Source organism: Salvia miltiorrhiza, chromosome 1 (genome assembly GCF_028751815.1).
Source record: "Salvia miltiorrhiza cultivar Shanhuang (shh) chromosome 1, IMPLAD_Smil_shh, whole genome shotgun sequence".
Taxonomy (NCBI): Eukaryota; Viridiplantae; Streptophyta; class Magnoliopsida; order Lamiales; family Lamiaceae; genus Salvia; species Salvia miltiorrhiza.
Window position 1 is genome coordinate 43,563,187 of NC_080387.1, and position 14,600 is coordinate 43,577,786.

The 14,600-nt window shown below is 38.0% G+C and overlaps 2 protein-coding genes across 10 annotated transcripts; one reads left to right on the forward strand and one right to left on the reverse strand.

Moving 5' to 3' along the window:
- The first annotated feature begins 481 nt into the window (after positions 1 to 481).
- On the forward strand, positions 482 to 2,746 carry LOC131026120 (subtilisin-like protease). Its single transcript, XM_057955891.1, has one exon. It carries the CDS (start codon positions 502 to 504, stop codon positions 2,713 to 2,715), a length of 2,214 nt encoding a protein of 737 aa, XP_057811874.1. The 5' UTR covers positions 482 to 501; the 3' UTR covers positions 2,716 to 2,746.
- A 2,416-nt stretch (positions 2,747 to 5,162) lies between these two features.
- LOC131026290 (uncharacterized) lies at positions 5,163 to 13,801 on the reverse strand. Of its 9 annotated transcripts, none has more exons than XM_057956141.1 (10): positions 13,643 to 13,775; positions 11,851 to 11,910; positions 11,544 to 11,654; positions 9,984 to 10,213; positions 9,549 to 9,800; positions 9,392 to 9,468; positions 8,824 to 9,193; positions 6,841 to 6,897; positions 5,592 to 5,653; positions 5,163 to 5,514 (listed from the first exon to the last, which is right to left on the reverse strand). In XM_057956141.1, exons 3-10 carry the CDS (start codon positions 11,632 to 11,634, stop codon positions 5,463 to 5,465), a joined length of 1,191 nt encoding a protein of 396 aa, XP_057812124.1. In that variant the 5' UTR covers positions 11,635 to 11,654; positions 11,851 to 11,910; positions 13,643 to 13,775; the 3' UTR covers positions 5,163 to 5,462. The 9 variants fall into 9 exon arrangements, with proteins under 9 accessions (XP_057812124.1, XP_057812141.1, XP_057812163.1 ...); XM_057956158.1 differs by having other exon boundaries at positions 11,753 to 11,910; XM_057956180.1 differs by having other exon boundaries at positions 11,851 to 11,938; positions 13,643 to 13,762.
- Between the last annotated feature and the right edge of the window lie 799 nt (positions 13,802 to 14,600).

Consider the following 14,600-nt stretch of genomic DNA (forward strand, 5'->3'; position numbering starts at 1 on the left):
TAGATTGTTTGATAGTTGGTGTAAACATACAGTTACAGACATGCACAACCATCTAAATCTTTTATCGTTTCGAAAATAAGAAAACCACTTACATTTCATCAAAGCATGTCAACATCAAGAGTTCATCTAAACAAAGAAACATAAATCAATTATATGCACCAAAATCTCAGCAAATTAGGAATAATTAATTTGACGTCCTAATTTGTTCTCACTCTCGTTTGGATTTAATAATTTGGCTTCATCTAGATACTTGAGCACCTTATTTTTCCTTCATTTCCCTGAGGACATGCAGATCATCCATTCATCCACCAAACTATATCAATTCAGAGCTCTCAAAGCCGTCCAATTTTGTCAAAATTATCAAGTGTTCAAAGAAAAAAATGATTATACTTACTGACAGATTTTAAAATAATTTCAGATTATTTGAATCCTGCAGCAAAGTGCTATAAATACTTGATATTGAGATGTTCATAACATCATCACCATAACCAAAACTACAACATGGCCTGCATGATACTAGTCTCAATCATTTCCATCCTAACTTTGTATCCTTCCATGGCTGCAAAAACCTCCGATCCAACCATCCCACAAACCTACATTGTACATGTACACCTCCCTCATCCTCAAATCTCACCATCAGACATAACAAACTTGTACCTCCCTTTCCTGCCTAAAACAACCGATCCGTTGAGTATAATACACTCCTACCGCCACGTGGCCACCGGATTCGCGGCCCGGTTAACTCCGTCGCAAGCTAAGGAGATGGAGAAGATGGAAGGATTCATCTCCGCGAGGCCGCAAAACACATACACACTCCACACAACCCACGCTCCCAACTTCTTGGGCCTGCACATCAACTCGGGAGCTTGGGCGGCCTCCAACTACGGGAAGGGCGTAATCATTGGCGTCATAGACACCGGTATCACCCCGAGCCACCCGTCGTTCAGAGACGACGGCATGCCACCTCCGCCGCCCAAGTGGAAGGGGAAATGCGAGCTTGAGGGCGCCACGTGCAACAACAAGCTCATCGGCGCCAGGAATCTCGTGGGCCGTCTAGCCGGATCGCCGGCTCTCGATCAAGAAGGGCACGGGACTCTCACTTCCAGCACCGCCGCAGGGAGCTTCGTCGCCGGCGCTAGCATGCTGGGCAACGCCAACGGCACCGCAGCAGGAATAGCGCCCCTCGCGCATTTGGCGGTTTACAAAGCTTGTTCATCGTTTGTGTGTGAAGAGAGTGATATACTGGCGGCGATGGATGCGGCGGTGGACGACGGCGTTGATGTCATCTCCGCTTCTCTCGGCAGAGGCCCCGTGAAGTGGTCCGACGACGGCGTTGCGATCGCTGCATTTGCTGCGATCGAGAAGGGGATTTTTGTGAGCTGCTCGGCCGATAACGGCGGCCCGAATAGTTCGACGCTGGCCAACGAGTTCCCGTGGGTTCTAACAGTGGGTGCTAGCACCACTGACAGAGCCATAAGAGCTGTAGCAGCTCTCGGAAATGGCGATGAGTTCGATGGTGAATCTCTCTTCCAGCCTAACGATTTCAGCTCTGTGTTTCTGCCATTGGTCGATCCTTCTGCAATTCGTAATAATCAAACAGCGGCCTACTGTAAGCCCTCCGCGTTAGCCGACATAGATATAAAGGGGAAAGTGGTCTTCTGTGCGAGCGGCGGCGGCATCACCACCGTCGGCAAAGGCCAGGCCGTGAAGGACAGAGGAGGCGCCGCTATGATCGTGGCCAACGATGAGTCCACCGGCTACTCCATCACAGCCAGCGTACACGTGCTTCCAGCAGCCCACGTGAGCTACGCGGCGGGGCAGAGGATCAAAGATTACATCAACTCAACACCTATACCAAAAGCAACCGTGGTGTTCAAAGGTACAACCATCGGTGCAAAGAGTGCACCAATGGTGGCCTGGTTCTCCTCGAGAGGCCCCAGCCTGTCGAGTCCGGGCATCTTGAAGCCCGACATCATCGGCTCAAGCGTCAGCATCGTCGCAGCGTGGAACAAAGCCTTGGACAACGACACAAGCAGCGTCATAAACTTCAACATGGTTTCGGGCACCTCGATCTCATGCCCTCAGCTGAGCGGCGTGGCGGCCCTCATCAAAAGCGCGCATCCCGATTGGTCCCCCGCGGCGGTGAAGTCCGCCATCATGACCACCGCCGTTCAAACCAACATGGGCGGCGGCCTCATCGTGGACGAGAGGCTCCTCCCGGCGGACGTATTCGCGGTTGGCGCAGGCCACGTCAGCCCACCCAAGGCGATAGATCCAGGCCTAGTGTACGACATCAACCCTGAAGATTACGTGGCGTATTTGTGTGGGCTAAGCTACACGGAAAAGGAGATCGCGGTGATCACGAGGCGAGCTGTGAGTTGCGAGGGGATGGCCATATCTGAAGCAGAGCTCAACTTGCCCTCTTTCTCGGTGCATTTGGGGAAGGAGGCTGCTGCTGTGTATTCGAGAACGGTGACGAATGTAGGGGATGCGGAATCGATTTATCGTCTGGAGATGGAGAGTGTTGCGGGTGTGGACGTCGTTGTCGAGCCTACGGTGCTTAGGTTTACGGCGAGGAATCAGAAAATGACGTACAGGATCTTGTTTAGCAGATCGGCGTCTGTTGATGCAACTTATGTGCAAGGATCCATTGCGTGGGTTGGCTATGGTGAGAAGCACGTTGTTCGAGCTCCAATATCTGTTAAACTTTTGTGATGATGAAATCAACTAAGATTTTAATTATCTCATATTTCATACGTACTTCTCTTCAAATTTGAAAGTAAAATGGTAATTGGAAGAGTTTTATCTCTTCTCTCCTTATAATCGTATCCATATTTATGTCCCTTGAGGACTGTTATTAGGGTTTCTATTTATCACAACATAGAAAATAAGAAAGTAGTATCAAATAAGCCCCTAACATAGAGGCTGTATAGTCGAAGTTGGTTCAACTAAACCCCTAAAGTCCTTAATTTCCTCCAATTAACCCCTCCGAAAACTCGTCGAAAACATGCCGGAAATTAATACACCTCTCTCACTCCCCTTCTCTCCCATCACCGAAAACACGCCGGAAATGAGCCAAGAATCAACTAACTTGAAATACGCGCCAGCGTATGAAAATGTCATTTGATCCTTAGTTGGGAGGGCAACCACATAGAAATGTGCAAACTGTTCCTTTAACTTCTGAATTCTGCACCAAGCAGACGAAAGAACCAAAAAAAATTAGAAAATTGATCTTGCACGGGCCCATTCAGTTTGTTATATGTCAAGTCCAGAATTTGGAGTGTTAAATATTCCTTTAGTAGAAATATTTCCAAACAACTCGTCAAAGTTTTCTCCTAAGTCGTTCTTATCAAGGTATAAGACACGCATATGACCCAAATCGCCCAAAGATTTTGGAATTTGACCTTGAAACATATTAGACCTGGCAACCCTGATGTTACAAAATGACAACATCCAAGCCTCTAGACGCTTAAGACTTAAATCTATAACCAGTTGGATTTTGCCGGGCTAGCATATTTCTATTTTTTGGGTTAAATTTGATAAATATATATGAGATATGTTACAAAGAAATTTTCAATAAAACTAACAAGCATGCAATCATCTGGCAGACAATAAATAGATTCAAACTACAATGCCAAGGAGAAAATAAACTAATTTAATTAGAAAACGAGAAGTTTTGTCATATATTGAAAAAGATAAAATTAACTTTTGATCAAGAGTTGCCATGGCTTGAACAATGTTCTTCCCATTAATTACTTTTAAAATATTACTATCACGATAGCATTATTTTGATGGGATTTAGGTGAAGCCATTGATAGCGGTAGTGGTGGTTTTCGACGGTGAAATTAAGGTTGTGTGGAAGTAAATCAAGGGTTGTCGAATTTATAATTGAGGTGACGAGATGAGGTGAATTTATAATCAAGGGTTCTACTTCATTTGATAATTTCTTCTCTTCCGAGCATCTTCTTCTTTTAAGTGTTAAATCTGATCAAATAACATATGCTCCTGCCAAATAATCGAATAGTGTAAATTATACACAGTGTCATTTGTATAACAGAATAATGTCAATTACAGGCAGTGTCATTTGTATAACCGAATAGTGTTATTTATACGGTTGAAGTCAAGATGCGGGTTCAAGTTAGGGGCGGGCCAGAGTTTGGGTGCAGGTGCAACTTAGTTGTAGCTCTTCGTTAAATATTACACTAAAACTATGTGATATATATCTATAGTGATCGATAAGACTTATATTCAGTAGAAGTAATGTACTAATAGTTTTTCTAAGAAAAAAATAGAGATAATAGAATTAAATAGATCAAATTATTAATTAAAAAATTAAATATAATAAATATTATATTTATATTTTTTATTTTATCAAATAAAATAACATTACTCTTTTTGCTAGTATATATAAAAGAACTTACCCCAACATACGTACGTATGCATAATGTAAAACAGACAAAGCATACGTTGCCATAGGAGAATGCATAGTGGAAATACAGTCATAGTTGAACCACTTGGGCAGAATAATATTCTTATATAAAACGCAACTAATCTCCAATCGGTGAAATCAAATCATTATATTATAAGCTAGATAAAAGAGTATAACCTTTGTCGAAAGACACGACTCTTTTTCCTTTCAAGAAATCACAAATTTTAGTTTCCTTTTTTAAAATCCTTCTCCCTGTCTTTTTCATCTTCCAGTGACAAATCGATGTGATTCACTGAATTTGCATTAATATCATAAACACATAATAGGAATCTACTGATCTAGTTGATTTATATACTAAACAAACTGAGCCATATATAGACTTAGGATGTGTTCTCTTTTGTTGTAAATTTATCATGAGAAAATGAGGAATAAATAAAATTTCTCTCTTTAAATTTTTCCCTTCTTTTCCCACATTTCCTACAAAATAGAATTTAACCTTTACACTATACAGGGGAAATAATATTATCCCTCCATTTTTGGTATGATAGTATTATCTCTCTTTTATAGTGAAAATGATAAATGAATAAAGATCAAATTCTATTTTGTAAGAAATGAGAAAAAAAAAATTAAATGGTGAAATTTTATTTATCCTCCATTTTCTCATGATAAATTTACAACCAAAGAAAACACATCATTAAAGTAATCCAAACACAAAATGAGGATCATAGACAAATGCAGAAAACATGGTCAGATCAAAGTTTCTCAAAGATCAAGAAAATACATATACAAAGTGGGTGACTTTTGCAATGAAAAAAAACTAGTTAACGCAGTAAATAGTACACGTCTCTATATACAAGTTCATTGATCATTCACTAAGAATACAACAAGAATTACACATCAATTCAAGTCCCACGACTCAAAATTATAGCAATTAACGAGGTTCAAAACACGACCCGCTTCGCGGAAAGACGAAACAACTGCAGCTCATTTACAGTACAACATGTTAAACAAAACAATTGAAGCCATGAAGCACTCATTCAAGTGATTGGCGGTAACTCCTCTTCTTTGAGCTGTTGGCCGATTGCCTGTTTTATATAAATGCTCAAAATCATGATCATGTGCTTACATAATTTGAATGGAGATTCGAATATGAATCACTTACGAATCATCAGATCGTTCTTTACTGGATGATGACTTCTGCAAGCTCGTGGACCGCCCCGCAGCCTGTGAAAATATGCATCAATCTCATTTAGCCTCTCATAGCCAACCTAAGTCTCCTACAATAAGCAGTTAAAAACAGCGATGCCATATATATGCCATTGCAAAACATACACTGCCTTTTGAAAGTTGGCAAGATCCTTAGGAACTATTAAATGCCGTTTTGAGAAACAGCCATTGCAAGATTATTGAGATTTCTGAAAGTGACATCCATCAAACTGAAACAGTTTCAAATAACTCCCAGGACCATCAATTCTAGACAAAAGGTATTAGTACTATCCCGGAAAATGAGTAAAACAGTACATACAGTTCACAAATAAAGATTAACTACTGCCTCCACTCACAACAATTCTCCGAATGTTGAGCATATGCACCTTATTTAACATCCTACAAGAGAGCTCCGTTCTAAATACATATAGTTCACAAATAAAGATTAACTACTGCCTGTAGTTCCACTCACAACAATACTCCGAGTGTTGAGCATATGCACCTTATTTAACATCCTACAAGAGAGCTCTGTCCTAAATAAATAATTCGTTTATCTAATATTAATCGTCGAGTATAAAAACAATATACTATCAAAAGATGCCAATCTATTTGCTACCAAATTCTTCCTTGCATCTCGAAAGCAGACAAGATCCTCAAGAATTCTTCACTTAAGAAATATAGTACTGCAAGAAACAGTTCTCAAAAATTTCCAAATGTCAATCAAGTCTGGACTTGACTTAACTTTTAAGAGACCATTAGACCACTGGAGAATAGTTTCAATAGCAATTACTTGAATAAACTATGATTGCAGATCTTGATCCTATAATACTATTAAACATTAGATTCAGCGAGGAAGAACCTATACTGCAACTCCCTCCACCCAACTTTTGGTTCCACATCAACCATTATATGGTACTTGGCTAATAGATATCCAATAACATAATTACAGACATTTATATTCCCCAGAAGTATATGAACAATAACAATAAAGTCAAAGACATTCCTATCTCTAAAAAGAGATTCCTATATACACTTCTTGAATGACACTAAAAGCTTGAGATATTCTCCTGGACAAGGAAATTCATGGTTACGGGAAGTCAGAGGTCTACCAAGTATTGTAGGCACTATGGCCCATGTTTTATGTTACACACATAACACAAACAATTCACATTAAATTATCGACAATAAGCATCAAATATACTAACAGTAAGGTGTAATCTTCTGGTTGCTTGAGTATGAGCTTCAAGGTATTCTTCATATGTCTACAAAAAGAAACAAACGTTGCAACCATCAGCAATACAACCTTCACTATAATGATTTAACTTGAGAATTAGTTATATTGGGGGGAGCACACTCAAACTTTACATCCATCAAAGAGGTGAACGACACAAAATAGGAATAAGCATCATAAAATTGAAAGACCAACAAATGAAAGATTCATTGTATTAATACAATATCAGAAAAGCTTAAACAGCAATCAGATGATAAATATGTACAATTCTCAACCAAATTTATAATCAGAAACTGAAACACTGACTTCGTACTTGCATTATTATGAGGTAACAGAATTACTGGGTACAGTTATGTGATTCCATAAAATGACTTAAATAACCTTGATTTGAGTGTAAACTAAATTCAATAGTACTAAACTACAACTCTGAGTCAAAATTACTTAATTGTGTAACTTTGTGTACACATGAATTTATTTCCATGAATTGGCATTGGACAAGTGCAATTCTTAATTTGAACTTACAAAGTCAAAAATTCACAAACAACTTGTCGTCCAGAAATTGTTTGTGAATGGTACACCTCATTTTCTGCACATAGCTTTTTTCTTAGGCTAGTTCCATAGCTAGCTCAAAAGCTTTTAGTAGAAAGAAAATTACTTATCAAACAACACTGGGGTGCTCGTGGCAATTAGAGTTGAGGTTTTTCTAAGTAGGAAAGAAAATACTTAATTGAGTCAAAATTAAAAAGGGGTTCTCCTGAACACTATTGAGAAAACAATCCAATAAATCAATTTTGATTTGACAAAGTGAATTATTGAGAAAACAATCCAATAAATCAATTTTGATTTCACAAAGTGAATTACAGTGTTAATCATACATTTCTGCCTGGCCTGATAAGGTTTAAAAGGCCATCCAGTATGCACCCCTAGGCAATATATCAAATCTTTCTCTGTGACAAAATCAACATGGGCATTATCCATGCAACAGATCACGTCAAATGTCAGCAACCAGTGCTTACTTCTTAGCCATGTATCTCAACGAAACTTGGCTTCTTCATAGGCATAAGCACTATATGATTCATGATTGGTAACAATGCAAACATGTTGTAATTATATAATGAGGGGAAGTTCCAACATTAAATCGAACTTAAAAATGCATTACATTAATTCAGGATGATTCCATACTCAGATTAAACTGTTATCCTTCTTTTCTCAAACAGATAACAAAATGAAGAGCCATTACATTCATATCATGAGATGGGCGCACGTACACATGTGTAACAAGGTATGTACACTGGTATTACACTTTTAAACATTTCAAATGTCATATGCATCATTCATGAAATTTTGTAATAGAGAAAGGTCCATACACCTAGAGAGATATAAGAGGTTTCCTATCAAGAGCTTGACCCGATACCATGGGTTAAGAGAGAATAAACAGACAACAATGGGTAGCAATGAAAGTTTTAGCATTTTGAGAACTATTCTGGGAGGGTGTCAAGGGAACATGTTCTGTCCTAGCTCATCGTTGTCTTTGGTTGCAAGGTTGAAAATGGGAAAAGTTTTCATGTTGACATGGACCTAAACCACAAAACAGTCATGTTTCAGCTCAGAAACATTGCCCACTGAAATAAAGCGACATGCCATGGAAGAAAATTTTGGTTTTGTAGAAGTATAAAGCACTAACTTTAACAAAAGAGATGTTTCGACAAATAGATACTTTTGAGCCTAACAAGTGGGCTAAGAGCAAGATCAGACTTCAGAGGCTTGCAATAATGTCCCTAATCCAAAGAATTGTGTAACATTCAAAAAAAGACCATGCAAGACAAAGTTCCAGTAACAAGTTTTATTGCACCCCTTTTTCTCTGATCACTTACACCATCATAGGAAGACCTACACTAAGTAGTAATTTCATGAATTAGTAATTCGGTAATGCAGCATATGATGAAACAATTCTTACCATTTCCAGTATATCGTCTTCAGTCAAATTGCCAATGTCCGTGCTCCTTTCTGCTGACAAGCCCCAACTATCAATTCTAGAAGAACTATTGATCTTGTTAGCTGAGCTTCCACTTATTTGACCATGTCTTGACAGTTTTACTTTTGATGACTCGGGAACTTTTGAAATATTATTCAGTATTACATCAGCTCTCTGGGGTGGCAACTGAAATCTACTTGCTTCTGCTTGATGGTGATAAAGTAAGGATGAATAAAGTAGAGGAGACATATGCATTGGATTTGGAGGCACGTTAAAATCCTCATCTTGTACTGACTGGAATGGCTCTATGTAAGGTCTTCTTCCAGAAAAACCATCGCCAGAGATTTCATCCCTTCATTAGAAAATTTTATACACGTTAAATTCCTCATCTTGTACTGAATGGAATGGCACTATGTAAGGTCTTCTTGCAGAAAAACCATCCCCAGAGATTTCATCCCTTCATTAGAAAAATTTATACGACAAAATGCCAGAAGAGAAATGAAGAAATGTAGTAGTGCCTTATAGATTAATCACTGGATGTAAAATATACCTAAACAAGTTAGTATCCATATCATCCCCCTCATCAAGAAGCTCACAAAGAGCTGCACCTATATCCCCAGGCAACTCCTGACAAGTATATACCCGATCATACGTTCATGTAGCAATAACAATACATCAGAAGGCTCTTACAAAGCTCAGACAAGTACCTGACAGTCTCTACTAATTTTGACGGGTTTGAACTCATTCCAGGGATTTTTCAGATGGAGTGTTCTCTGAAAAGGTAAGTCATGTAAGCGCAGCCATTTGACTTTAAAACTACGGCCCCAAGGATTATTTTTCCCACTTCCTTGACTCCAAATGTTATCCCTTCTCCAACCAACGGAAGACATCATTTGAGCATATCCTTGGAAGAACCCACTCATGTTGACACTAAATATAAGAATTACCTTGCCAGAATTCTGCATAATCACTTAAATTGTATTATTTGTATGATACTTTCTTCCTAATTTTTCGGGGGAAATCACACTAGCATTCTAGAGAGAACAGTCATCTAAACTCAAACCTATCTATCATACATTAACATCAAAAAATTTACTAAAATCATGTTACATGAACAAAGTCAAAAAATAAGGAAATGTTACTTGAAAGGCTTCTTCAAGAATGGGCTCATTCATTACTTGAGTGGCCCAAATTCCCTTCTTTATTGACATTTGAATATTTTGATGATTCAAGCTCTTGATAACAAAATATCTTGTATTATTCAAGTTATTCTTCTTCATTTCACTTGACGTTCCCACCCGATCACATGAATGCACTTGCTCCTCATCTGCTGAGTGGCATGTTTCCTCATTTGACCTACCTCTTGGATGCACTACAAAATAGTTCCAGATATTTCATTCAGAAAAGCATCTAGTAACTCATGGATTAAGATCAAGTCTAATGTTAGCATGTTGACCACAAGAAAAGCCATGCACTATCACCACAGTATTCAGATTGTTTAATGTCATCGCGTCAGATATCCTTAACGAGGCAGTAGGTACGGTTCCCACTAAATAAATGGGAAAAGGAAAGAGCAAAACAACAGCGAAGAATCATCGCTGCATTCAATTATAAACTACACAAAGGTAACTTCAATTTTGTAATGCACTCATGCAATATACACAGTGCTCCACATTTGGAAGCAAAAGAACTAGGAAGCAACTTAACATTCTGAAATTCTTGATGTTGTTCATTAACGTGGAAAGTGCCATTGCTCCTGGGAAATCATTTATATCGATCATTCAGGAAAATTGAGGGCTCAAATACAAAGCCACAACAAAAATTGTTTTGCAGGCATCATTCAAATCAACAGTCGAGGATATAGCAAAGAAGCAGGGAGGTTATATATGCTGGATATCAGGGTTACTTATCCTAAGCATATAGAAAAAACAACATCAAGACAATTTTAAATGGATGTTCTAGTCCATTACAGTGCCTATAACTTGTGTAGGAACACAATAGTATATGGCAACGACATCAAACATGAATATTTACATAGTGAATTTCTAATTATCTCAAACCAAGTAGATGTCTTCTACAGATCGTCTAAAATACAGTGCCCTGACACTGTCAGCACTATTCCATATGCAAGGCACAATCATCAAAATCCGAGACTAGACCTAATATAAGTTTGACAGAATGTGTTGCTGTTCAGCAGCCCATAATAAGGCAGTAATTTATCACCCAAGCTTAAATATTTAAATTCAGCAGACCTCCTTCTTCGCTAATAAAAATAAATGACAAAATACTCAGTTGCTCATTTCCTCTTCAATACCTAAACTTCTATTCTTCGTTAAATGGTTAGTTTATAGTTCGTGACAAAATAATAATATAAGCCTAATGCAAGTTATTACTGTTTCATTTAAAAGCTACTGTGCACTGCAAGGAAGAAGGGCATTGCATTTAGCTTCAGCTTGCTTCCTTTCTTTGGAAGCATGCATTAATAGCCCAAACTACTGTAAATTCTTCAACTGGATAAATAATGACTTTGAACAGGAAAAGCATCAAGAATACACAGAAAAAACAAGTCTTGGTGCTAACACTAAAACTACAACGATGATAAAGCCTGACATCAGAACTACACAGTTTAAATTTCATATCCACAAATGCAGTAATCGAAAGCAAAAGTGTGTGAATACAGAGAAAAGGAAAAGAAAGATCACCTGAGTCATGCAAATTCCTCATGTCTTTTTTGGATTCAGCGACTAATAAATCGATAGTGGGTATAACTTCTCTTGCAGTCTCAGACGGCATGCTTTGTTAGTCCCCTGGCTCTACAGAACCAGAAGAGAGGAAACCATAGTGATATCAACAAAACTCTCACTCAGTACACACTCACGCTAATGACTGAAAACTAAAATCAAGAAACAACATAAGCCTGGGTAGTCCAAAAAAGTTGGATACTGTAAGAGAAGAGTATCCACAGGAGAAGTAGCTTTAGCATTCCTCTAATTCAACACCGTAACTAACCTTTCGCTCCAAGGGACTGTAGATCGGAAAGCGCCTGGATTCTGTTCAACAGCCCAAGGACTTGGAGCACATTCTTTAAAATTAATTTCTTTCACAAATTTCCAGTACCAAAGAAATAAGTAGGCAGCTTAATCATAATAGGAAATACAAGCAGGTTTCATCAGAGTGAACACTAGATGCATCATCTTAACACAAAGATTGTAATTTGAGAGTCAAATACCCAGTTGGAATCATTTGAACTTCCACTTAACTATAATCTCCAAGGAACACAAATCAAGTGCAAGAGCTGCGAGAAAACTAAAATCGTTTGATTAAAGACACAGCGCCATATTTTAGCTTAATGAACTCAAAACTACTGCAGTTAATCCATGAGACTCAAATATATAAATAAGGTTTGAGATGGAAACAACTAGATTACAAATTCAGGATGTATTGGGATTCTTTTACAGTTTCACCGCATTTTGAGGACACACATTTCTTCTCCATTCAGGAATAGAAATCCGTAGAGTGTCAGAACAGATACATTCCCAGATTTACTATAATATAAATCACATTGATATGGATCATTCATAATGGAAAACCTTTAATTAAAAAACTGCATACATGAAAATAGACACTAAAGATAAACATGCTAACATACATAAAAATGTAACTCTTTAAAGTTAAAGCTCCAACGTTCCAAGCTATATGTAATGTGTCCTTGTTATTGCTCCCATATAATGTTCTTTTAACTCAAGAGAAAGACTAAAGATCTCATAATTAGAGGATAAGTACGTAAATGTAACAAAAGATGACAATAAGAATCGTACCATATAAATGTTATTTTCTCCTCTCCTTCTCTCTCTTTCTCGCCTTTACCAAATATTATAACAAATTGCACCGCAATTCCACATTTTTTAACTAACAAGAATGTAGAACTAATAAGGCTAAACCAATTTATGGGCGTAAAACCACTTGATTTTACCTTTGAAGAATGCAAGGATAACCTAATTAGAATCCAAACATATAGAACACATTTACACACCAATATAACTTTACAATCGTTCTCTTTGGTAATTTCCCAATTTGGATAAAGTTATTGTAAATCTAAACCTATGTAGTCTTAGCCTTTCCACACATTCTCGGTGCTACATTCACAAGCCCTTAGTCTAAAATATCTTGTCTGAGCTCTCTTCTACTACCTTCTCTCAGTGTGTGGGAGATGCATTTCTGGCCTTCACTATAATTACTTGAAACTAAATTTTTCCATGCTTTCTTCCTGATCATTTCTAGTTCCAAAAAATACCGAATGCCACCTCATTCTTGTGTATCATCAATAGAGTATAAAATATCCTCTTCTAGATAGTTCTCTGCAAATACCTCATCCAAAATAGAAGTACGACAAAACTGTCTGATTAATGAAACAGAGCCTAAACGGCATCTTTCCAAACCCTTGACTTGATCACTCAAATTGAAGGATTCAATCACAAACATTTTCCCTTTTGCATTTCATTAACCAAATGCCATGAGAAAAACCAGTATAAGATTGTGAAGAAAAAAAACAATGGTGCTCCCAACCACCATACAACCACCGTAAAATGAAAATGTTTATAGAAGGAAATCAAATAAATGAAGTGCTAATAGTAATAGCAACACGCAAACCAAAAAAGTACACACAGAAAATTTTACATTGTTAGTTCACAATCCAAACGTAAACTCGAACATTTTGTGCGGGAGAGTGAGAGAGCAAGCAATTTTGAAACTTGAGCAATGAAAAAGACAAAAGAATTAAGGAAAGCAAGCTGCAACGTACCGTCGAACGAGAGAGAATAGAGGGGGATTTGGTGAGAGAGTGAAACAGAGAGGAGAGAGAAACGAGCAAATGTAGCAAGTGAAAAAATGTTCTGATAAGATCTGCCTGCCCTAATTTCATTTACCCAAACAATTCGCTAAACAAAAGCCCTTTTATCTTTTTTTTTTTTCTCCTTGTAATAATAACTAGTGTATAACCCGTCGAGATTTCACGGAATATTTTTTTATGATATAATTTATAATATTTTTTTTGTCAGTTATCATATTGATAAATATACTATTTGTTTTATTCGAATTTTATTCATTGTCAATTTTTAATAGAATATTGTCTGTCCCATTATTCGTGGCATGTTACTTTTTGGTACGGAGATTAAGGAAAAGCAAATTAGAGGAATAAGGAGTGTGGTCCACATCTTTGAATTTGTGATTAAGGGGATTATTAGTTATTTCTATTTTATTAATGTCCAAAAAGACTTTATTTTTTTCTTTATTAATTAATTTTATTTTTGATAACATATACTCCCTCCGTCCCAATAATGAAGTCTCCTTTCTTTTGGGCACGGATATTTAGGAGAGTTAAAGTAGATGAAAAATAGTAGGGACCACATAATTAGTGCTTTAATTAATGTTATTTTATTTCTTAATTAACACCCACACACATACACTCAATCGCAAAGGAGAGAGCAGTCGCCTTCTCCGGCAACTCCGCCGCCAGCCTCCCTCTGAAATCCGGCAGCTGCAGCGGTTAGCAAGGCCAACCACCACCGCACGCCCAAAGCCGCCAATCGCCTTCCCCTTTCTCCTAACCTTCATCTCTCTAAATCACACTGAAACCCTAGATCTCTAAATCTGCCCCTCAAGCTTCGATTTTCGGCGTCCGCACCTCCGTTCCCTAGCTCTCCCCTCCCTCTTCCCATTGTTCGGCCAGACAGCAGCAGCTAATAGCCACCGCCGTTGCC